Below are 21,229 nucleotides of genomic sequence, written 5' to 3'. Positions count from 1 at the left end.
ACATTGCTACAGTAAGAGAGACGCGGGACCACGGCAAACGGGAACGAGGGGCCCAGGCGTGAGAGGGTCGCGTGGTCTCCGTGTGAACCTCTGTGCTTTCCTAGAAGTTTCTGATTCTAAGCATGTGGGGGGAAGTACCCGGGAGGGACCGGAGGAGAGCGGCGCGGCCACTGCCCGCGGCCGGGGCGCCAGGGCGAGCCGCCTGTCTGCCATGTCGCCCGACCTCTCCGCCATGCGGCCGGGGTCTTCCCAAGTAAAAAGTCTAAGACGATAAAAGACAGACATGGACAGCGAGGTGACCAGGACCTCTAGACCCTATGGGTGAATAGTATTCTCTCCATTTTACAGAATGGGGAAACTGAGGCCCAGAGAGGCGGGCGTGGATCCGCCGGGGGACGGGCCCGAGGCCGCCTCCGGGTTCAGAGGTGCCCCCGCAGCCTGACGACACCCCGCCTGTGAGGGGCGCCCCCAGCCGGCCTGGGGAGCGCTGTTGTCCGCCCCCATCCCCGGGATGAGCAGCGTCCTGTCCTTACAGTCGGTCGCCCCTTGAGCAGCGCAGTCTGGGCTTCTCAGGTCTGCTCACACGCGGTCTTTTTTCAGTCCCAGGGTGGCTCAGGGGTCAGCGGCGTGTCCATTCGGCCAACGCTCGGGCGTGCCCCGAGGAGGGCTTGCCGTGCCCCCGCCCACACACACCTCAATGTCCCCCAGGCATAGAGCAGAGCTAGACACAGGCCTTTGCAGCGCACGTGGTCAGGCTGGATGGCGGAGGGGAACCGGGGCTGGGAGAGGCAAGACCGGAAGCCTCCCTGGAGGACGTGCGTTGGCTCCGCAGCTTTGGAGAGCGCGGCGCTCTGGACCTGGTTCCGGGGATGTGGGGATTGCCCAGACCTGGGCCCCGGAGCCCGGAGGATGCTCAGGCTGGGGCTGAGGACATGAGGTGACCCAGGACTGTCCACATGTCCCTCGCCCCCCCCCCCCACTCCCACCAAGTTTTTTTTGTGAGTTTCCGGGAAGCGAGGCGGCCTGACTATGCCACGCCCAGGATGGATCCTTTTGTCCTGTGCAAAGGGAAGATCCCACACCCAAGGCAATGGGGCGCCTCCCTGCGCTGCGGCCCCCTCCAGGGAGCCAGGACCCCACCCCACTGGCTCCTTTGGAGATGCCCTGAAAACGGTTAAAAGTGAGGGGTCTCTCCCTCCACCCCCAAAAGTGGAAGGCAAATAAATGTGTGCATCCCGTCTGCCCCGCCTCCCAAGAAAAGTTGGATCTGCAACAGCGGCTCCGTTGGCGCTACCCGCCGTCTCTTCCGGAATCTTCCGGGCCGCCGCGGGCGGTGGGGTGGGGAGGGCCGCCATGCAGGTGTGCCTCCTGCCTGCGGCGGGCGAGGCAGCTGCGAGTGCTTTGCAGCCCGCGGTTGCCTGGAGAAACATTTCAGAGTCATGAGGCTGAAATCCAGACTCCGGTCCACTCCTGGCCCTGCAGGGCCTTGCGGGCCAAGGCTGGTGCTGCGGGACTGGTGGAGGTTTCCGGTCGAGGACTGAGGTGGCTCGGTCCGTGCGGAGGGTCTCCTACTTGCTTGGGGAATCGGATTGCGGGATAACGTCCAGGACCCTCACTTACATTGGAAGAGCTGATAAACGAGTCATATTTTAAGCTTAAGTATATCCCAAGTATGGTGCGGGACATACTTAAGCTGGACCAAAAAAAAAAAAAAGTACTGTTTCTCTGACCTTCACATTTAAGTGGGCGTTCTAGATTTTTATTTGCGGGGGCGGGGCAGGCGACCAGCGCTGGTCCAGGTGAGCAGAGATGGCGGAGGCCAGGCCGGAAGAACGCTGAGGCGGGAGGGGGGTGGATGTGAGCAGGCTCTGGGCGGATTTGGGAGGACAGCTCCTGCTTGCCGGTGGGCTGGACGGTGGGCTGGACGTGGCCGGCGTGTATGCCGTTTGCGGGCAGGATTTTGGCTTTTACGCCAGGTGTAGTGGGTGGAACCCCAGGAGGGCCGTGAGTGGAGGAGCAGCAGGAGCCGATGTGGGTGACAGGCCCGCACCCCGCCCTGGGACTTGAGGGCTGCCTGCTCCCTGAGAACTGCTCTCCCCCTCGGCACTGCTGACAGTTGGGGCCAGGTCACTCCCTGGGCCTAGGCTGTCCTGGGCGCTGTGGGGTGTTGAGCGGCTTCCCTGGCCCCTACCCACTTGGTGCCAGGAGCACCCCTATACTCGTGAAACCGTGGGTGTCCCAGCCATGGCCCGGGGCCCCCTGGAGGACAGAACCAGCCCCGGCTGAGGACCCCTGGTCAGCACCGTCAGACTCCATCACGGAGATGGGTCTGGACAGCTGGTCGGTTCACTGTCTTCTCCTGGCCGTGACCTTTCTGGGGGCCGGAGAAACGGATGCCGAGGCGGCTGGAGCCTGGGGAGGCTCAGGCACGGTGCCCCCGCACGCCCAGACCCATCGGAAGGCCCCTGTGCAAGACGAAGGAAGGGCCGCTGGTAGAGTGATAAAACTCTCAGTATTTAGAAGTTTGGGCACTTAATCCTGGCAATCCTCCCTCGCGAGTGCGCCCGCCCCCTCCTGCGGCTGGCAGCCGTCTGAGTCCGGGGGGGTCCTGGCGATGACGATGGGGACCTTGGCCTTCACGCAGGTCAGGGACCAGGGCAGGTGGACAGTGCCGACCAGCTCGTACTGGGTGCTCATGATCTTGCTGCTGGCCATGTCGCTGCTCACCGATAGCACGGGCGGGAGGCCGAAGGTGCTGATGATCTTGGCGGTGTTGAAGGGCGCGATCTGGGTGTTGGCCTCCTGCCGGAGCAGGGCGCTGCTGTCCACGCGCGACCGCTGCTCCGCCTTGGGCGTGAAGCCCCAGTACTGCACGTGGGCGTAGAGGGCGAAGATGACCGTCTTGATGCACTTGCCGGTCTGGTTGCTGACCTCCGTGGTGAAGACGACCTTCTCCCCAGGCGTGAAGCGGTTCTTTTCCATCTGGATCTGGAGGCCGATGGCGCCCTGGCTGCAGCAGTTGTAGGAGACCTTCTTCTCAGCCTCCACGAACAGGGGTTTCTGGAAGAGGCAACACATAACAGTGAGGCGTCATGGCGGAAACGTCCACTCGCCTGCCCGACATGGCGCCATGACCACGCCTCCGGCCTCCAGCCTCTTGGGACTGTCCCAGTAAGAGGCACTGAGGTGGAACCCAGAGTCTTGGGGATTTCGCAGCCGGAAGCCTGGAGTCATCTCCCAGCTTCCTTTAGTCAAAGCCCTTTGCCATCTTGAGTATCCATTTCCTTATCTGTAAAACAGGGCTGAGAAATCCCCAAGACCCTCGCTTCAGCTCAGCTCCGTTACTCGCTTGCTGTGTGACCATGAACAAGCGGCTTGACCTCTCTGAGCCTTGGTTTTCTGGAAGACGCAGAATGTCTCACAGTCGAAGCCCGAGACTAGGGCTTACCCACGTCGTTCGGACTCAGAGGAAAGCTCAGGGGGTCTGAATTATGAAAAGAGAGCTGTGGAGTTGCAAATAGGTACCATTTTAAAATAAATGCGTAAAAATGCAGCCCTTACATTAACTAGTCAGCTGCTGGATTGCAAATGAAGTCACACGCACACCATATTTAATGTGTGGCTTGGGTAACATTTTAGTGTTTATTTGTGGATAATTGAAAAGATTCGACATAATGTGGGATGGGCTTGGAATGGTTTGCTCTCCACTTTGGCTGCCTTCCAGTGTGTTCTTACATAGGAACCTGATACTTCCATGTGCACTCATTTCCTTTAAGCATATTAGAGAGGGAAGGAGGGAGGGAGGGAGGGAGGGAGGCGATGAGGGAGGGGGAGAGAGAGAGAGGGAGAAGTATAACACGCTTGCGAACTCAACTTCCCGTTAGTGGCATCAAGTTAGCAACTTGAAAGGGACCATGATGGGAGTATTTACACCATGGACATTGGCAAGCATGACACGCCAGGGCTGCCTTGCACCAGAGCCGGCGGTCCGCCACTCACTAGCACACCGATGCCATGGGCCCGCTTTGTTAGCGGGTGGGACTTCTCCCAATTTACTTCGGGGCTCTGTTCACTTAAACAATAAAACATCAGTATTGCACAACCACGTGAATGTACTTAGGGCTGCTGAACTGTACACTTAAAAACGGCTAAGACGGCAAGTTTTACGTTATTAATATTTTACCATAATTTGAAATAAAGAAAACATCAGAGAGATAGTTGAAGTCCCTGGGGATTCCTCCCCAATGCCATTCCCTCCCCGCTCTCCGTGGAAGTAACCATTATTCCTGAATTTGGGGTTTATCATATTGATGCATTTTTGAAAAACTCTTAAATGTTATTTAAAAAAATACAGCTCAGATACAGAAAACCCCACAAAGCAAATGTGTAACTTTGTGAATTGTTGTAAGGCCGATCTTGTACTATCCACCCAAGTCAAAAACAAATCTGCCTGTTTTTCCCGAAAGTCTCTCATTCGTCCCCAGACCCATCCCCACTCGGTCCCCAAAATGGAACTATCCTGAGTTTTAATCACTTTCTTCGACTTGCACCTGTTTGTGTGTAGGGGTCTAAACAAGACATATCGTTTTAGAGAAAAAGCCCGTAAAGAAAAATCTAACGAGTTAAAATGTATCTTCCAACCAGTTTGAGAAATAAACTAAAACGTTCCGGATGGGAAGGAAACCCAGAAGTTGTGGGCTTTGCCTCGTCATGTCCCCGACTCCCCCGCCGGACAGTCGGCCGTCATCTGACTCTGATATCTGTTACTCTCGTCGGACTTCTGTGTTATTTGGGAATACGTCTATTTGCGGTAGAAGTGTGCGGTATTGTTTGGTGTGTTTTAATGTTTTAAACAAAGCGAGCTACGTAGATCGGCCAGCCACCTGCTCTGCTAGCCCAGTATCGTGTGCTCGAAGGGCATTCATGTCACTCTGGTTCACAGCATGTTGCAAAACCATTTACTCATCCGTCCTCTCCACAACGGACGGACGTTTATATCATTTCCATGTGTTTGATGCTCGAAGGAGCAGCCCGAAGATGATCTTCTTGGGCTTACACCTGAGAGATTTTCGAGGGCATGAGTTGGCCAACTTTTTCTGCAAAGGAACTGATAATAAATATTTTAGGCTTTGCAGGCCACATAATTAATCGTATATTATTCTCTTTTTCGAAACAACTCACAGTTAAAACATAGGTTTTAACATTGTGGCAAAGAGTACAAATCTATACGTGCATCTGCATCTATCTGTGAAAGATAAGTCTGTTTTATGAAATTATATTTATCCTCGCTACATGCCTGCTAAGATTTCCTGTTCTATTTATTCTATTCATTTAAGAATCGTTGGTTGTGACTCCCTTGAATTTATTTATTTTTTAACAGTTGTCTACTTACTCTATTATCTTGTTTTATAGAAAATAAAAATCTTATAAAAATTAGCTGGTCACAACCCACAAATTCATTTTTTTCCAGAAAACTATTCTTTCATTTAAAGTTGATTGCAACCTCCCAAACTAATTTTTTCTGATATTTTCTATTGTCTTTATTTTATTCTATTCTTTTTCATGTATATAAATATATAAAAATGATTTTTATAAATTTTTATATGAATATATATGAATGTTTGCAACACACAAAATTGCTATTTTCTGACCTTTCTGTGTTGGTCTTGCCAATTCTTTCGTTTTATAGAAACATGCCTGCGACCTGCGAAATCGGTTTTGCAACCCATGAACGGGTCGTGGTCTGAGGTTTGGGAAACACTGCTCCAGGTGGCTGGGCTGTCTTTCCTCTTGGGGACCTCAGACGACCCCTGACCCTTTCCTGCCTCAGCCCCTGCCCCCTGCCTGTGGCCCCCCTCAGCCTTCCCACCTTCCTCTCCTGTAGGAAGGCTCTTTGCAGACAGCTTTGGTTTTAAATCCCTCTAGTCTTATTCAAAACTTCACGGCATGCGTTAGGACCCTGCAGGCCTCGTGGGCCAGAGGCTGCTGCTGTAACTGGGGCACAAGACCAGAGGCTAACATGATGCTGGAGGAGGTGCCAGAGGCGGCCAGGCGGAGACCCCTACGCCTGGCGGGGGTGGGGGGAGGAGGCAGGGCCCCGTGGCAGTGATGTTCCCAATGCAAAGCCAGCATTGGGTTTCCTGCACCTGGGGTTCTCTGGAACCCTGTGTTCCCTCGGTGTGCAGAAACTTGGGGGCTCATTCACTCGGCTGGTCTTTCTTTGCATTTATTTGGTGCCGAGTCCAGGGAAAACCTACAGTAGTGAAGCTCTGATGGGGGAGGCGGACGTCAGTGTTACCAGTGAGACGACCCAGGTCATCTCTGGTTGAGGCAGTGACGAGACAGACTGTGGCAGGACGAGATAAGGGGAGTTGGGGGGGGGGCGTCCCTTAGCGTGCGGATGGTTAGGACGGGGTTCTGGGACAAACTCCTCTCCCAGATGGTCCTGGCTGTCGGTGGAGGACATGGGTCACGTCTTTGGAAATTCTGAAGGTACCGAGTGGAGCGGATGGGGAGAAATTGGGGGCGGGAACGTGGTATGGGGCGGCCGCCCGTCGGGAACGGGGAACGGGCAGTGCCTCCCAAGGCGAAGCACAGTGACCATCTGACCCAGCACTTCCGCTCCAGGAGACCACCCAGGAGAAAGGACCCCGCCGTCCATGTCCGCAGGAACACCTGTGCGGGAGTGCTCCCGGCAGCGTGATTCAGAGCAGCCCAGGGCGGGGGCGGCCCCGCTCCATCGGCGGGGGCAGGGGCGCCCGCCCGAGAGTGACTCGGCCTCTCGCTGCGCCGTGGGTGGGCCCTGAGAACATCACGGCGAGTGGGGTACGCCGGACACAGCGAGACCACGTCGCCCGCGATTCCATTTATGCGAAATGTGCAGAACAGGCCAATCCTGGGAGACGGGAAGTGGATTCGTGGTTGCCGGGGGCTGGGGAGGGGAGGCGCTGCGTGTGGGGGCGACGGCCAAGGGGTGCAAGATTCCTTTGGCGGGTGATGAAATGTTCTAAAATGGGCTGTGCTGATGGTTGCCTAGCTCTGCGAACACACTACAGGGCACGGAACTGTCAGGTGGGTGGATCATATCTCGATAAAGCTAAAACCGAAGGAGTGGAAGGGGGAAGGCCCCTTCCCCTCCTCCCCCGCGGGGGCGGCCTGTTGCCAGTTTCTCTGCTGGGCTTTTAGAGATGTCTGTGGCACCTGCAAGGAAGTACTTTGTTTCCCGCCCACAGCGCCAGGCTGGACGTGCTGTGCTGAACTTGATTCACGCGACCTGGCAACTTGGAGCCCTGGACTTGGAGGCCGCCTCGTTTTCTCGGTCTCTCTGTCTCTCTGTCTCTCAGTCTCTGTCTCTCTGTGTTTATTTCTCTGTCTCTCTGTCTCTGTCTCTCTCACTTTACTGTATCTGTAGAGTATTCCTTGGACCGCACTTCTACTAGAAAAATTCAGTTGGCCACATTTAGGCTGTTTCCAGTTTTTGCCGCTATAACCAGTGCTGTGGGAAGTCATATGTCACACATGTGAAAGAATATGAGAAGTTTCTAGAAGGGGAATGGCTGCGGCCATTTTAATTTGGATAGATACGGCCGAATTGCCCTTCATGGGGCTTGTGGCAGTCTCTTCGGCCGTCAGCAGCGCAGGCTGAGTGAAGGCGGAGAAGGAGGGTCATGTCTCAGTGTTCCGAGCAGGGGGCACGTGCCAAGGCCCTGGGGCGGGACCGGCCTGGCGTGTTGGAGGACCGGTGAGGAGGCCCATGTGGCCGGAGCAGAGGGAGCGAGGGGGAGGGGGAGGAGGGGAGGGTGGGGAGGGGCCGGGCAGGTCCCACAGGACCCTGCGGACCACAGAGGGGACTCGGGCTTTCACCCTGAGGGAGGCGGGAGCCCGGGAGGGCTGTGGGCAGAGGAGGCGACTTTCTCGGTGGGCTCTGACAAGGACAGACTGCGGGGGGTCAAGACTTGGCGTCCGCTTGGACCCGAGCAGCAGCCTCTTGCCCGATCTCCCAGCTCCTGTCCTCACGCCCTGCCCCCCCCCCACTGTCCTGCCTCAGGACCTCCGCGTGCGCTGTGTCCTCTGCCTGAAACACTCCACCCATGGGTGCTCCTCTCCTCTTGCAACTCTACTAAGAGTTCACCTCCTCCAAGAGGCCTCCCTTGATCAGTCTGGTTAAAACAGTTCAGAGTAGTTAGGGGAAACAGTATTTTCACAGTCTCACACTTGCTTGCGATTAATGCCCTCTTCCCGCACCATGCCCCCCACCCCCCCGCCGTGTGTGGACACTGCCGAGTGCCCTGCAGCCATCGCAGGCGCCCACGGAGGGAGGCGGCGGCGTCACGATCATGGCCATTGCAAGGGACGTTTGAGGCTCTGCGAGGTGCTGTTAATGGCCCAGGGCAGAGACATGCAATGGTGTCCAACCCGCCAGTGTCTTGCCCAGTGTCTCGCCCAGCTCCGTGAGCTCCTGCCTCCAGGCCAGCTCTGAGGGGAGGCCTGGAGAAGGGACTAGGCTGCTGAAGGTCGCACGGGGGTCAGGTGGCCACGCAGCCCCTGAGCTCAGGTCTGCTCGTCTCAGCACTGACGGGCCCCTCCCAGACCATCCCCTGAGGTCGGCTGGGCTAGAGATGATCCTTGTCACACAGAGGATAGTACCGGGGGGCCCAGCGGCAATGAGATTCACGGGGCACACTCCCCACCCCGTGCCAGGCGCTGTGTGGAGACCTGGACTTGCATTAAGTCCACTTATTACACCCTCCATGACCTAGGAGGCAGGCGCGGTATCTGCGCCCACTTTACAGACGAGGACATAGGGGCACAGAGAGGCAAAGCCACTTCTGAAGGGTCACTCGGCAGGTAGGTGGGGGCTCTGGGATTGTAGTCTGGACCTTGAAAATGAAAATGGCATCTCTCCCAGTTACTGCTCTGAGAGCAGACGAGTCCCCAGGAAGGTGCAGTGTGACTTTGGCCAACGTTCCTCCCCCCCCCCACTTCCGCCTGTGCACCTGCACCTCCAGAAGCCATCCATGAAACCTCCGGACTGAGGCCACAGGCCCTTCCTGCCCTGCGACGCAGGCCGCCCCCTCCCTGGCTCGGTGGGGAGTGTGGGGCACCGTCTCCCGGTCTGAGGGCTCACAGCCCCCAGGGCTCACTGAGTGTCCGGGCTTCTCCCTCACCCATGGGGTGACGGGGCGACCTCGGCTCAGTCCTGACCTCCTGCAGGGTCAAGGACGGCGGGGCCCGATCGTCCTCTGGGGCGATGAGCGGTATCCCTGGCCTCCGCCCACCCGAGCCAGGAGCACCCCCATCGTGCCCACCACACAGTCCCCAGAATATCGCCAATGTCCCCTGGGGGCAGAAGACCCCAGTCGAGTCCCACCGGCTTAGATCCTGCCCTGGTTTCTGATTCACACGCGCGGACGCCCTGGGCCGTGGCAGTGGGCAGCACCTCCCCCTTCTTCCCCGCTGGGGTCTTTTCTGTCCCCTGCCCACCCGCCTCCCCCTGCCTCCTGCGGCTTTGGGGACAAGCCCTGCCGCCGCCCCTCCCCCATCACTACCTGAAGCGGGTTTTCTCTGTGGAAGTCCGAAGTCCCTTGAACCAGCAAGTATATCCTCTTCTTGGCTAGAATGTGCTCCCGGCCCACGCAGGAGGCCTGCACGTAGTAGAAGACGTGGCCGATTTTGCTGGCGAAGGTGGAAGGGAGCCTGGGAGGTAAGTTGAAATGGAAGTCAAAGGTGTGGCTGCCTGCACTTAACCAATTATCTGAAAGCAAAACACACCGACGCCATCAGAAGGTTCTAGAGCTTTTTTTTTTTCTTCTTCTTTTTTTCTTCCTCTTTACTGTTTTGGTGGGGAGGTTGTTCTGTCCCTGACCTAGGCTGAGCTATGTGCTTTTAGAGGGACCTGCACGGCCCATAAATATGTGGCCCGGGCCTCAGCTGGGCTGCAGGGCATCGCCCCGCGTGAGTGACAGGGCTGGGGCGGTCACCCCGGAACACCGACAGGGACTCGCTCAGCCCTGCCTTGGACCTGAGAAACTTGCCCTCAGGATTCAGTCACACATTCATTCAGCAAACACGTCTCGCTCCTACATGTGCCAGAAACTCTATGAGGCGCTGTTGGCGGTAGTGAGGGAGACGGCATGAACTCCTGGGGTGTGGCACACAGGAGGTGCTTAATGTTTGCTGAGTGACCGAGCCGAGCGGCCGCAACCGAGGGCCAGGGAGCAACTCACAGCGCCCCCACTTCCGCGACCGCCCCTTTTTATTTCTTCTGTATTCCGCCCCGATCTGCCTGTGAGGGCGACCCCCTGCCCGGTGGCCCAGGCCCCGCGTCTGCTTCATTCACTGCTGCGTTCCCGGCACCAGGCTCGGCTCGGTCTGGTACTCAGTAGGTGCTCAGTGAATCTTTGCGAACTAAAGGGACGCACCCACTGCAGGCTTGAGGCTGATGCTTGTGCGGGGACATGCCGTCTCTTGGAAACGGGGAAGGAAGCGTGGCGCCTAGTGGCGGGGGCCGCTCTGGGCAGGGGGTTATTTTGGGTAAAAGGACAAACAGCTCCAAAGCACTTGCTGCAGGGCCCGCACCGTCTCAGCCCTGTCCAGGCCGTCGAGTTGCCAGGTCCTTAGAGCCATCTTACGAGGCCGAGCTTCTTGTTACCATTTTCTGGACGGCCTAACTAGGACAGGGAGGCCGCCTAACTGCTGAGTCTTGAGACCCCGCATTTTGCTGCTCCCTCCGCCCCCAGATACCTGCAGGGCTGGCGCCCCTCCCACTGCTCAGACCTCAGCTCCACGGCCACCTCTCTGGAGAGACCTCCCTGGCCCGCTCCTCATGTCTCCTTACGTGTGTCTGACCGTAGTGTTTTACATGGCTTCCCTTCCTTCTGTCTCAGCCCATGTGCTGTCCCTGGGGTTGGGTGATCGACTAACAGATGTGTTTACCTTCCAGACCCAGGTTCCCAGTACGGTTCGGGTTGGCTGCCGGCCTCGTCCTTACCCGCCACTGGGAACGTCTTCGTCTTGTGCACGTAGTCGGCCTTGTTGTTGCAAATGACATCTCTGCTGTAATCGCGGGAGGCCCCGACCTCCTCGCTCCACTCCACGTAACCCCGCCCCACGAGCTCCACCCTCACGATGGGGTCCACCAGGGTGCTGTGCAGGGTGAGAACCACCTGCCCTTGGACGCAGGAGCCAGCCAGGTAGATCGCATCCTTGGGCAGCACTAACTCGATCAGCTTCACCACAGACATGGAGGGTTGGGTGGGTGGGGAAACATCCTCCCCCTCCTCCATGCCACTGAGGAGCCCAGTTCCTTGGCCGCAGTGAGGTCATTCATCTGTGACATCATCCAGCCAGGGTTCTGGGAAGGGGTCCCCAATGGCCAGGAGGAGGGGAGGCAAGATTGTTGCCGGGAGTGGGCGGCAGCTTGGGGATCCCGGAGTCCCCACTGGTGTGTGAAACGGTCTTTCCTAGGCAGTAACAAGCAAAAACGACTGTAAGGAGCCAACATTCCTGCCACACGGGCAACACCTGTCCCCACGCCAGGGTTTGGGGGGCCTGGGTGGGAAGAGCCCTTCCAAGCGCTCTGCTGAGGTGGGTGTCGGGAGCTGCACGGACGACGGAGCAGCTCGGCGACTGGGCCCAGAGACACTTCCTGCCCCATCGGATGGCTGCCCGATGTGGTCTGTGCGCCTCTCCGGGCTCACACGTTCTGGGTCGTACACAATCATCTTCATTTTAATGGCTCTATATTTATGCCTGCCTGTTTAGAATGCAGCCCGGACAGGAAACCTGGTGTGAACGGCATCGGCTCGGAGCACCGTGTGGTCCACACACAGACGCGCGCCGTCACGAAGAACCATCTCCCCGCACAACAGACGTTCCTCTGTACTCCTACGTCTGTCTCCCCCATTGGTTGGGAGCCCCTTCAGGGTGGGACTTTGTCTCAGGAAGCTTCATGTCCACCGGTGTCTGCTGGCCCCAGGACCTGGTTTGGACAAGGGAGGTTAATACAAGTTTGTTGAATGACTTACTGACCTTGAAGAGCATATCATTTTGCAAAAGGGAAACTGAGGCCCTTTGCAACCTAGCAGCTTTTCCTGGTGCCTGATTTGCACATGGGCCGGAGCTGAAGAGGGAGAGACATTGATGTGGAAGAGGCACTAGGAAGTGGCCATTTCCCAGACTCTGGCTGGCCTCGTCCATCGTCTCTGCGGTGCCATTTGAATTTACATGTCGTCTTTTGTGGACATCAATACCTCGTCTCCCGGACTGGTTCGTGAGCATCTTTCGGAGATGCTTGGCGCAGCATCATTCGTGTTGGTTAATTAACCCAAATAACCCCTCTGGCTGTCTCGAAATGAGTAGAGAGATGGGGCCGTGAGCCACGGCCCCTCGCGGGCTTTTCTGCAGGGAACGTCAGACACCTCTCTTCGTTAACGTCAGGTACCGAAGGAGCCTGGGCTGTGGGCCCTGCACCAGATGCACCCCCTCTTTGGGCCACGCCGCGTTTCTGCAGCAGCAGGCATAAGTGGATGATACGCTTGCTCCGGGAATGGGCCGGCTGCCCCCGGCAGCTGTTCCCCATTTGGAAGGTCTCGTTTGCCACACCGGGGCCAGCAGGCCTGCTTGATCCCTGCTCTTGCACCTGTGATGTGACCCACTCGTGGTGGTGACAGGGGAGCGCCCGGAGTGCGTCTGCCAGCAGGGTCCCGAAGGTGGAGACGGCCCGTCTGGGCTTTGTGCATTGGAGCATGTTAGTTTCCTATGGCTTCTATAACAAATTGCCACACATTTAGTGGCTGAAAACAACCCAACTTGATACTCTCACAGTTCTGGAGGTCAGGAGTCGGAAATGGGGCCGAGGGGTAAAATCAAGGTGTCGGCAGGACTGCGTTCCAGGGGTCTAGGAGGGAGAATCTGTCCCCTGCCTTCTCTAGCCCCTAGGGGCTTGTTACAATTCCTTCTCTGGCTCTGACCCTCTCTCCTCTCCCACTTATTGGGACCCTCATGATGACATCAGGCCAGCTTGGACCATCTAGGCCAATTGTCCCATCTCAAGATCTTTCGCTTAACCCTATCTGCAAAGTCCCTGTCGCCACGGAAGCTGCCCTGTCCGGGGGCTCCAGGGATTAGGATGTGGACATCTCGGGGGGGCTGGGGTGGGGGTGGGAGGAGGCATGCCTCTGCTTGCACCTGGGAAAACCAAAGCAGAAGTGCCGATGCCGAGATGGAGGAGTCTCTACACAGTGCCAGGGGAGCCTCGAGAAGCGCAGATGCGGACTCATCGCTCTTCTGCTCATAGCCTTCCCATGCTGCCTGCTGCTCCCACGAGGAAAACCAAAGTCCTCCTGGTGGCCTGTGAGACCGTATCTGACACCCCTCTGACCTCGTTCCCTTCCCACCTCCCTCCTCTCGCGTCTGTCCAGCCCACGCCGGCCTCCTTGCGGCTCCCCCTACACCTCTCGGCCTCTTCCTGCCTCTGAGCTTGCCCTCCCTTGCCGGGCCCATCTGTCCTTGGTTTCTCCTCTCAGATCTCAGCTCAAATGTCATCTTCCCACAGAGGCCCACCTCTCCACTTCGGCCAGCATATCCGCTCTCCCCACCCCCACACGGCTGCTGGTCGCTCTCCAGCTATTGTCCTGTCTTCGCTGCACCTAGTGTCTGCAACGACACGCTTCATTTATTCATTTCTTGCTGGTCTCCCCAGATAAGAATTTACCCTCCCGGAGACCACCCACGGGGTCAGCCTTCCTCCCTGCTGGGCCCCCCAGATCTGAGCACCCTGTCCAAGCGCTCTGTAGGTGCCCAGCGTGCGTTACTGTGTGCCCGCCAAGACTGGCCAGAGCAGAGCAGGCAAGGCGGAGGGGGCAGGGCAGCCCTGCCCGCCTGGACAGCCCGGAGAAGGCGGGAAAACGAGGCGGGAAAAACCTGCAATCAAGTCCTGTGGGTGGGTAGAGGGAGCACTGACGGGACCTGACGCTAGGGGGTGGGGCTGGGGGCGATCAGGCTGGCCTTAGGGGTGCAGGCGGTCTTCTGGGGGACCCCCACATTCTCCTGCAGAGTTTAGACAGCGATTCCGGCCTTGCTCTCCTGGTCGAGTGCCCAGGCAGAGGGACTCCAGGAACGGAATTAGTAGGTCAGGGGGTCTCTACTCTGGGGATCCCTGCCACAGGGAATCCCTGGGGCTCTTGGAGCGCACGAATAATGGGGAGACCCAGGACCCGCCACTGGGGCCCGTTGCACGTTGGGCGCACCCAGCAGAGCGCGCCCGGCTGGGCGGGGCCGTGGCCCGCTGGGCGGAGTGTGGGGGGGTGGACGGAGGCGGGGGGGGGGGGGCCCCCACCCCCTTTCTTGCTTCCCGCCACCGCAGCGGCCAATCACCAGGCAGGCGCCCGCCCCTGGCGTGGCCTCCCGCGGTCCCGCAACTCCCAAACGCCGAGTTTTCGCGGGAAAAAAATCAGAGCAGCTGGCAGCGCGGCGGGCAGTGGTAGCCGGGTGGGCGCTCCGGATCGCAGGCACGCCGGCGCTGGGCCCGGGGCTCGCAGGCGGCGCGAACGCCATCCCCAGCCGGGCCAGGTGCGCAGGCAGGCGAGTGGTCAGAGCGGCCGCAGAGGTGAGCAGCGGGGCGCTCGGGATGCCAGCGCGGGCCGGGGGATGGGGAACCCGGCGCAGCCGGCGCGGAGACCTTGCAGGACGTCCCGGAGCGGCCCGGGACGCGCGGCCGGCACGGGCGCACGCGTGCCCCGCGGCGGCGCTGCCTGCAGGCGGCCTCTGGCCCTGCCCCCGCCGGGGGAGTGCCCCCCGGAACTCCAGACTCCCGCACTCGCGAGCGGAACTTCCCGGGATCCCGGCGGGGGTCGCGCCGGCTGTGCGGGGGGAGGGCCCGGCGAGCCGCAGGGGAGGATGTCAGGCTCCGCGCCTGCGCGCGAGGCGCCCCGCGATTCAATTGTCGCGCCCGAGCCCGATTTCGCGCGCCCTTAGTTCCCCGGGCGCCTCTGGGCCAATGGGGAGCGAGCGGGGCGGGGCGGCCGGGCGCCGCGGAGCCAATGATCGAGGCGGCCCAAGTGAAGGGGGCGGGACTTGGCGCGAGGGGCCCCTTGGCCGGTCCCGGGGGTGGGGGTGGGCGTGGGCTCGCCGGCTTGGCCCGCGCAGGCGGGAGGACAGGGGGGTTCCGGGGCCGTGGGTCGGGGTCCGGGCAGCACTCGCTGGCTCGCGGGACCTCCGCGGGGCCGAGGTGAGCCGCGCGGCGTGCCCAGGGGTGGCCGGGACGGGGCAGCCGGTTGCCATGGCCACGGTGGGCCGGCCGCGTCGCGCACGCGCGCGGGGGGCGGCAGGGGGCCTCGGGCACCGAGGGGTCGGGGGCTCGCTGGTGTCCGGTGGCGTTCTTCCCCTCCGGCCACACTTACTTGAGTTCCCAGGGACTTAGGAAGTTCCGACCCGCGCCGGACTTTCGGGTTTCCCTCTTGGCGTCAGTCTTAATCCAGGGAATGAATGAATGAATGAACGAACAGACGGACGAACTCGGCCAGCACCGTGTGGCGGTGTTCTTCTTCCTGCTCTGGACGTTGGTGTCTTTTTCCTCTGAAAACGGGGGGATGTGGGTTGGACGGAGTGGTCCAAGGTGCTGTTTTTCCTTCCCCTAATTTCCTCTTCCTCCTCAACCCTCCACCGGTGCTAGTCATTAACGCACTAACTACTTAATTTACTCTGCTGGGCCCTGTGCCAGCTCTGGCGGTCTGTGGGGACAAGGGGCCTGAGAAGGCGTTCCCAGAGTTTCCTGGTGTCCACGGACTGGACAAAAGCAAGGAGCATGGCAGGGCCGGGTGGTGGTGGCGGCCGCAGGACTGACGGAGGCATCCGTTTTCTGGCCCCTCTCAGCACCAGCAGACACCATGTGGATCCAGGTTCGCACCATGGACGGGAAGGTCACCCACACCGTGGACTCGCTGTCCAGGCTGACCAAGGTGGAGGAGCTGAGGAAGAAGATCCAGGAGCTGTTCCACGTGGAGCCCGGCCTGCAGAGGCTCTTCTACCGGGGCAAGCAGGTAAACCCGCCCCGCAGGCCGCCCGCCCGCCCAGCACCTTTGTTCTCATCTCGCCCGGGCCTTGCTCCTTGGCGGCCACCAGCGCGCCCGCTCTCCCCCCTCGCCTGGTCCCGCTTCACGTCTCCGCAGAAAACTCAGACGCCCGAGCCAGGAACAAAGGCTCAACTCGCAGATTGACACACTGGGCAGGCAGCTGGCACTCGCATCGGTGGCGTTTGGGCTCTTAAAACTCCCTTTTTATCTCATTGTTTCCGAGGCCTCCCTCAAAATCTCTAGAAAAAGAAGTTGGAGGCGGCCGACGGAGGGCTGATGAATTTCGAGGAAAAACCTAGACTCGTTTCGCAAAGACTAGGACAGGAGAGACCAGTTGTTGTTTGAAACGCACCGGTGGCCCACGGCCCACACCTCTTTAGCATTTGATCGCACAGGGTCTGTTTTCTGGAAATTTGGATCAGCTCCTTCCGAGGCTGGAGACGGTGCCTGCCGATGAGGCATTTTTTCTGCCGCCCGCCCGGCCGCTCGGGGCAGGGCCGCCTGTGAGCAGGGGCTGGCGCTGCCTGGGGTCCGCGGCCCTGCTGCTCCCTGGTTTCCTTCCTCTGTGCTCTCTCTCCAGCCCCTCGTAACGCTTAAAATGGCCACCCTTGCTTTAGCGGCTGACCACAATTGGGACGCTGGGGGTTTCCAGTTTTGTGGGTGTCTTTGGGGCGCACGGTGAGATGTGTACTGGGGGTGGGGTTTCCCTAAGTGGAGGTATGAGGACGTGACGGCCCCGCGTGCCGGCCCCGTCCTGGAGCTGGGTGGGTTGCAGCCACAGCAGCGAACTGGACCGAAAGTCTTCAGTTGGGCCGCGTGTGCCCGACTTTGTTGTCGCGTTTTGAACAGGATCCTGCCGCCATCTGGCGTCTAGATTAGAAAGTAAACGCTCTGCCTGGCCACGACTTTGGGGGCTGGGAGGATCCGGTGCGCTTACGCAAAGCAAGATGTGATGATTAATTTCTCCGGCTCGTGGAGCCCCGGGAGACCTCTGGCCTCCTTCCTGTGAGAGACAGGGTGACTCGAACATCTCAACCTGAGTGAACTCGCTCCGCCGGGGGAGGGAGAGCCGGTCCCACGTGCTCGGGGATTGTGCAGTCGCGCGCGCGCTGAGAAGGGGGGGCCGGGCGTGGAGCCCCCTGGGCCGGTCTGTCTTTTGCCTCTTCTCACAGTGGCTCGTTTTCGTGGTGTCCACGCCGATTCTGATTTGCCACTCGGTCCATAGTTGCCACTCAGCAGGAGGTCCTTTCGGAGTTTGGACAACCTGTGTGTGCTGCGAAGTGGTTCTGGGTGTAGTTCAAAGGCGGGTTGGGCCGAGTCCTCTCGGGGGTCAAGGGGAGCACGTATTTGAGTGCGCCGTGTGCCAGGCCCCGTGCGTTTTAGCTTTACAGTTCAAACACGCAGAACAGGGGAAAGAGCCACGAACACGAACGCCTCCTCCTGGGTTTTACCGGTGATGCCGTGCGCAGTTGCTTCGCGTGCAGCTCGCAGCTTCCTCTGGCGCCTGCTCTGTTTCCGGGGATGCGTTTCAAAGTAAGTTCTCGTCACTCCCAAACGCTCATCGAGCCTGTCGTTAGCAGAGTTCGCTATTTGTGGAAATTGTCTTTGGGTAAAGTTTGTGTATAGTGAGACACACGTCTTAAGCAGACCCCTTGGGGTTCAGACAGATGTCCACACCCACGTGCCCAGACCCGTGTCTCCCTTCACTCGTCACAGTTTTTCGATCCGCTCAGAAGTCCTCGTGACGTCTGCGTGAGGCGCCAAACGCGATAGTGACGGCAGCAGCAGCGTGCGTTGGACGCGTACGTCGCGCCCCCGACCCGCAGGCCGTGGCGGTGAGGGCCGGGGCGCTCAGCCAGGGGGCGCCCTCGCCCCGGCTCCTCCGCCACCGGCACCGTGCTCCTTCCCGCGCCCTCCCGGCGCCGCGCCCCGCCACACCCCACCTGGCAGCTCCGAGGGAGCGCCCGGTCCTTTCTGTCTTCCGGGTGAGGAAGCCGGGCCTCAGCCTGATGCAGTTTCCCCAGGGCTGCCTGGCCGCGGGGAGGTATGGGCAGCAGCAGGAGGCCGGGGGACAAAGGCCGCGAAGGCAGCAGCTCACAGCCGGGGACGTCTGCAAACGGAGCGGCCTAACCGTGAGAGAGAGCCGTGCAACTTCCGTGGCTTCAAGAGAGCTCTTGTTTTTCCAGAATGTTCTGGAAGAGTGTACACAGTCCTTTTTTTTTTTTTCCTCTTGAAGAAACATGCACAGCAGTCCAAGGTCTGCGGGGAGATTGACTAAGACCATAAAGCAGCACATAGCTGAGTCTCCAGGATATGGGAGGGGGCGCCTCGTTAAGCTGAATGGGTCGGCGGTTATGTCGCCTGGTTGACGGAAATGCAGGGGGCGGATGGGGGCAGGGACTCGGGGCGGCAGGCCCCGCCGGGCCAGGGGAGCGGCATCTGGCGGCTGTTGTCTGGCTGCCCATAAAAGTAACAACAGCTCTCGTCTGTGGCACGGCCTTTAACAGGCTCGGGCACCACGCTTTGTGTTTAGTGTAATCTTCACCAGTCCCCCGGCCAAGTGGCCTGGCGGGTGACCGTTCAGACAGGGCTGATGGCGGACCCGCCGCCTTGTGGCGCGGCGAGAGTCCGCTGAGGTAACAGACGTGAGGGCCGCGCCCCGTGCCTGCCTCGCGGTGAAGACGCAGCCACAGGCTGTGTCCCCCTGCCCTGCCGACGTCGGGGCCGGGGCACTCGGGGGGCCGCCTGCGCACCGGGGTGCGGAGCGGCGTCCCGCCCCCACCCACGCAGTGCCAGGAGCACCCCAGTCATGACAACCCCTTGGGGGTGGCGTCGCCCCCACGCGAGGACTGTTACTGTGGCCGGTCTTTGACTTTAGGAAAACAGCTCGGCGGCTTTGCTGGCCTCGAAGCTGTGTTGAGGTCGGTCTGAAAGAGCCGTCGAAATGGTGTCCTCGGAATGGCCCTTCGAGGGTCACTCGTGTCTCAGGGCCCCACCGAGCGCCCCTGCGTGCTGCTCTGTCCCGAACGCTGCCTGTCTTCCCAGAGGGTCAGGCAGCAAAGAGGACGGTCGCCTCACGGAGACCTGTCCTTCAGGCTGCTCGAGGGAGGGTGTCCTTCCCGGGAGGGCACGCCCTCCAAGCCAGGGGTCCGCAGGTCCTGTCTGTAAGGGGCCCGCGGGGAGATGTTTGTCCCTGAGGGACCGCTCACCGCCACCGCCACCACGACAGTGGGTGAGCGAACGGGCGTGTTCCGGCAGGGGTCACGGCGCATTTTATTTACAAAAATAGGTGCAGGCGCAAGCGTCAGGCCGGCCTCCGTGCGCCCGTCACCGCGCTTGGGTCGCGCCCCGGGCTGTGCAGCCAGGGTTCGTTGCGGACGGCACTGCCGGGGAGTGTGCGGGACAGGCCCCGGGGCAGGGGGCTCGGACTGTTGGGCCTCAGGCCCCCTTTCCACGTGTCCACGTGGCCGAGGGCCCCAGGGGCAGAGCTGGGCGCTGTGGCTTGGTGCGGTCCTGTCGCGTGGTGCCGGTGAGCTCCCGCCGAAGTGTTGCTCCAGGGCACGTCCTCAGCTGCAGCCCTCTGGGGTCAAAGGGCAGAGTTCACTGTCAAGCCCGACTCGCCCTCCGTGTCTGCGCAGGTCCAGGAAGTGGGGGGACACGCTTGTCCTGGAGGCGCCGTCCACTGTCCCCTCCTTCCCGCCTGGGGTGCTGCCTCCCATGTGTCCTTCTGTCTGGGCGTCCGTCTGGCCCGCACCTCAGGTTGCCGCCGTGGCTGGAGGCTGACATGGGGAGGCGGGGGCCGGGGCCGCATCCCCAGGAGGGGGGGCGGCGGTCTCACTTCCTCTCTCCCCCGAGCTCAGCGAGCGGCGGTCGGGGCCGCCGTGGGATGCTCCCTTCCTCCAGCTTGAGGTCTGTCTCGGTTCGAGGCCCACACCGCCCTCGGGTGGACCCTGCGGTCCGGGTGATAGCCGCTCACCCAGAGTGCCACCTCTAAGCCAGTCAGAGAGTCAGCACGTGCCAACCCGGTGGCATTTCTTACCTGCCCTCTGTGTCTTTGGGCCGCACTCGGCATCCTGAGAAAGATCCCCCAGGAATGTCACGAGGGGCAGGAAGTGGGCGGAAGCAGGCACAGTGAGCTTTCAGTCTAAGTTTACAAAAGGAACTGGCGCCTAGTTGTTAAATCGCGTGTTTGTTTAGTTTTACATGATGCTCATGGTGCAAAATTTCAAACATCCAGGAAGGATACTGGGGTTTAGAGAGAGAGACGTAATTTAAATAGTGCGGGCAGTTTGCCCTCAGACCTGAATCTACAGTATGATGGTATCTGCCCCAAACCACATACAGTCAGTCCCCTGCATCTGTGGGTTTCGTATCCAGGGACTCAACTAACTGCACATCACAAGTATCCGGGGGCAGAAAAAAGTTCCAAAAAGCAAAACCCAGGTTTGCCCCACGCTGAGCGTGACGCCGAATCCCCGGCAACGAAGTGCCGTACGCGGCCTGGTGCGCAGACGGGTCGTGGACAAACCACCGTTCCGCGTGAGGGACTCGGGGGTCCGGGACCCAGTCCCCCTGCATCCCTAGGGACAGCTGTACGTGCTTTACTACAGGCAAGTTAAGGGATTTTCAGTGGGAATTTTGGTCATACAGGATTTTAACCTCAGGTTTAACGTTGGAATTTCTAGCGTAAGGTAAGGCTCATCGTCACTCAGTTTTATGCTTGTATCGACGTCATTAGCCTCGGTTGGGATTTCAGGATCTCGGTACCAGCCCTGGACTTGGACTCTTGGATCCCGCCGACTTGCTGGTGTGAGGGGGGCCAGGCCCAGCCTCTCTCCCTCAGTGGGCCGCACAGCTTTGGGGAAGTGGGGGCCGGGAGGGCAGAGGGGTGCATGCGTGTGCACACACACCCACACCCCTCAGCACAGTGAACAGTCGTGCAAGCTTCTTCCTGATGACTGCAGGGCCCTTCTGGAAAGTTCCAGAAGGGGCCTCTGGAAGCCACTGGAACAGCTTACGAATTATGCCCTGGAGGCGGAGCTCCAGGCTGGCCTGACCCAGTATAAGTGCCGCCTTGCCTGCCTATGCCCTGCCCCTCGTGACTGTCTGCACCCTCGCACTGGGAGGCATGTCCCCTCCTCCACGGAGCCCAGGCC

General features: G+C 59.9%; 2 protein-coding genes and 1 long non-coding RNA gene across 6 annotated transcripts in view; 2 read left to right on the top strand and 1 right to left on the bottom strand.

Annotated features, from left to right (window-relative positions):
• Positions 1 to 296: 296 nt before the first annotated feature.
• Positions 297 to 11,767, bottom strand: ARRDC5 (arrestin domain containing 5). Its single transcript, XM_016144735.2, has 3 exons — positions 10,991 to 11,767; positions 9,549 to 9,754; positions 297 to 3,060 (listed from the first exon to the last, which is right to left on the bottom strand). The coding sequence occupies exons 1-3, from the start codon at positions 11,283 to 11,285 to the stop codon at positions 2,533 to 2,535; spliced, it is 1,029 nt and encodes a 342-aa protein (XP_016000221.1). The 5' UTR covers positions 11,286 to 11,767; the 3' UTR covers positions 297 to 2,532.
• Positions 9,592 to 11,875, top strand: LOC107510869. Its single transcript, XR_001596943.2, has 3 exons — positions 9,592 to 9,703; positions 10,943 to 11,192; positions 11,764 to 11,875. It is a non-coding gene; the product is annotated as an uncharacterized LOC107510869 (long non-coding RNA).
• Positions 11,876 to 14,448: 2,573 nt separating this feature from the next.
• UHRF1 (ubiquitin like with PHD and ring finger domains 1) overlaps positions 14,449 to 21,229 on the top strand; it is a 28,877-nt gene continuing 22,096 nt past the window's right edge. Inside the window, exons 1-3 of one of the 4 annotated variants that reach the window (XM_016144654.2) lie at positions 15,132 to 15,229; positions 15,469 to 15,559; positions 15,874 to 16,040. In XM_016144654.2, coding sequence (XP_016000140.2) covers positions 15,888 to 16,040 — 153 coding nt within the window. In that variant the 5' untranslated portion in view covers positions 15,132 to 15,229; positions 15,469 to 15,559; positions 15,874 to 15,887. Of the gene's footprint in view, positions 14,609 to 15,101; positions 15,230 to 15,424; positions 15,560 to 15,873; positions 16,041 to 21,229 lie in introns of those variants that run through there. The other 3 variants (XM_016144625.2, XM_016144634.2, XM_016144645.2) reach the window with 3 other exon arrangements.

The sequence above is a fragment of the Rousettus aegyptiacus genome, unplaced genomic scaffold, assembly GCF_014176215.1.
Source record: "Rousettus aegyptiacus isolate mRouAeg1 unplaced genomic scaffold, mRouAeg1.p scaffold_m13_p_16, whole genome shotgun sequence".
In the NCBI taxonomy this organism is placed as follows: domain Eukaryota; kingdom Metazoa; phylum Chordata; class Mammalia; order Chiroptera; family Pteropodidae; genus Rousettus; species Rousettus aegyptiacus.
The sequence above is the reverse complement of the archived record's forward strand: the minus strand, read 5'-3'. Positions and strand labels throughout refer to the sequence as shown.

Coding starts and splice junctions, on each gene's coding strand:
- ARRDC5 (XM_016144735.2), bottom strand. CDS start 11,285: ATGGAGGAGGGGGAGGATGTTTCCCCACCCACCCAACCCTCCATGTCT. Junction 9,755..10,990: donor GAAGACGTTCCCAGTGGCGG/GTAAGGACGAGG, acceptor TTTTGCTTTCAG/ATAATTGGTTAAGTGCAGGC. Junction 3,061..9,548: donor ACAGAGAAAACCCGCTTCAG/GTAGTGATGGGG, acceptor TGCCTCTTCCAG/AAACCCCTGTTCGTGGAGGC.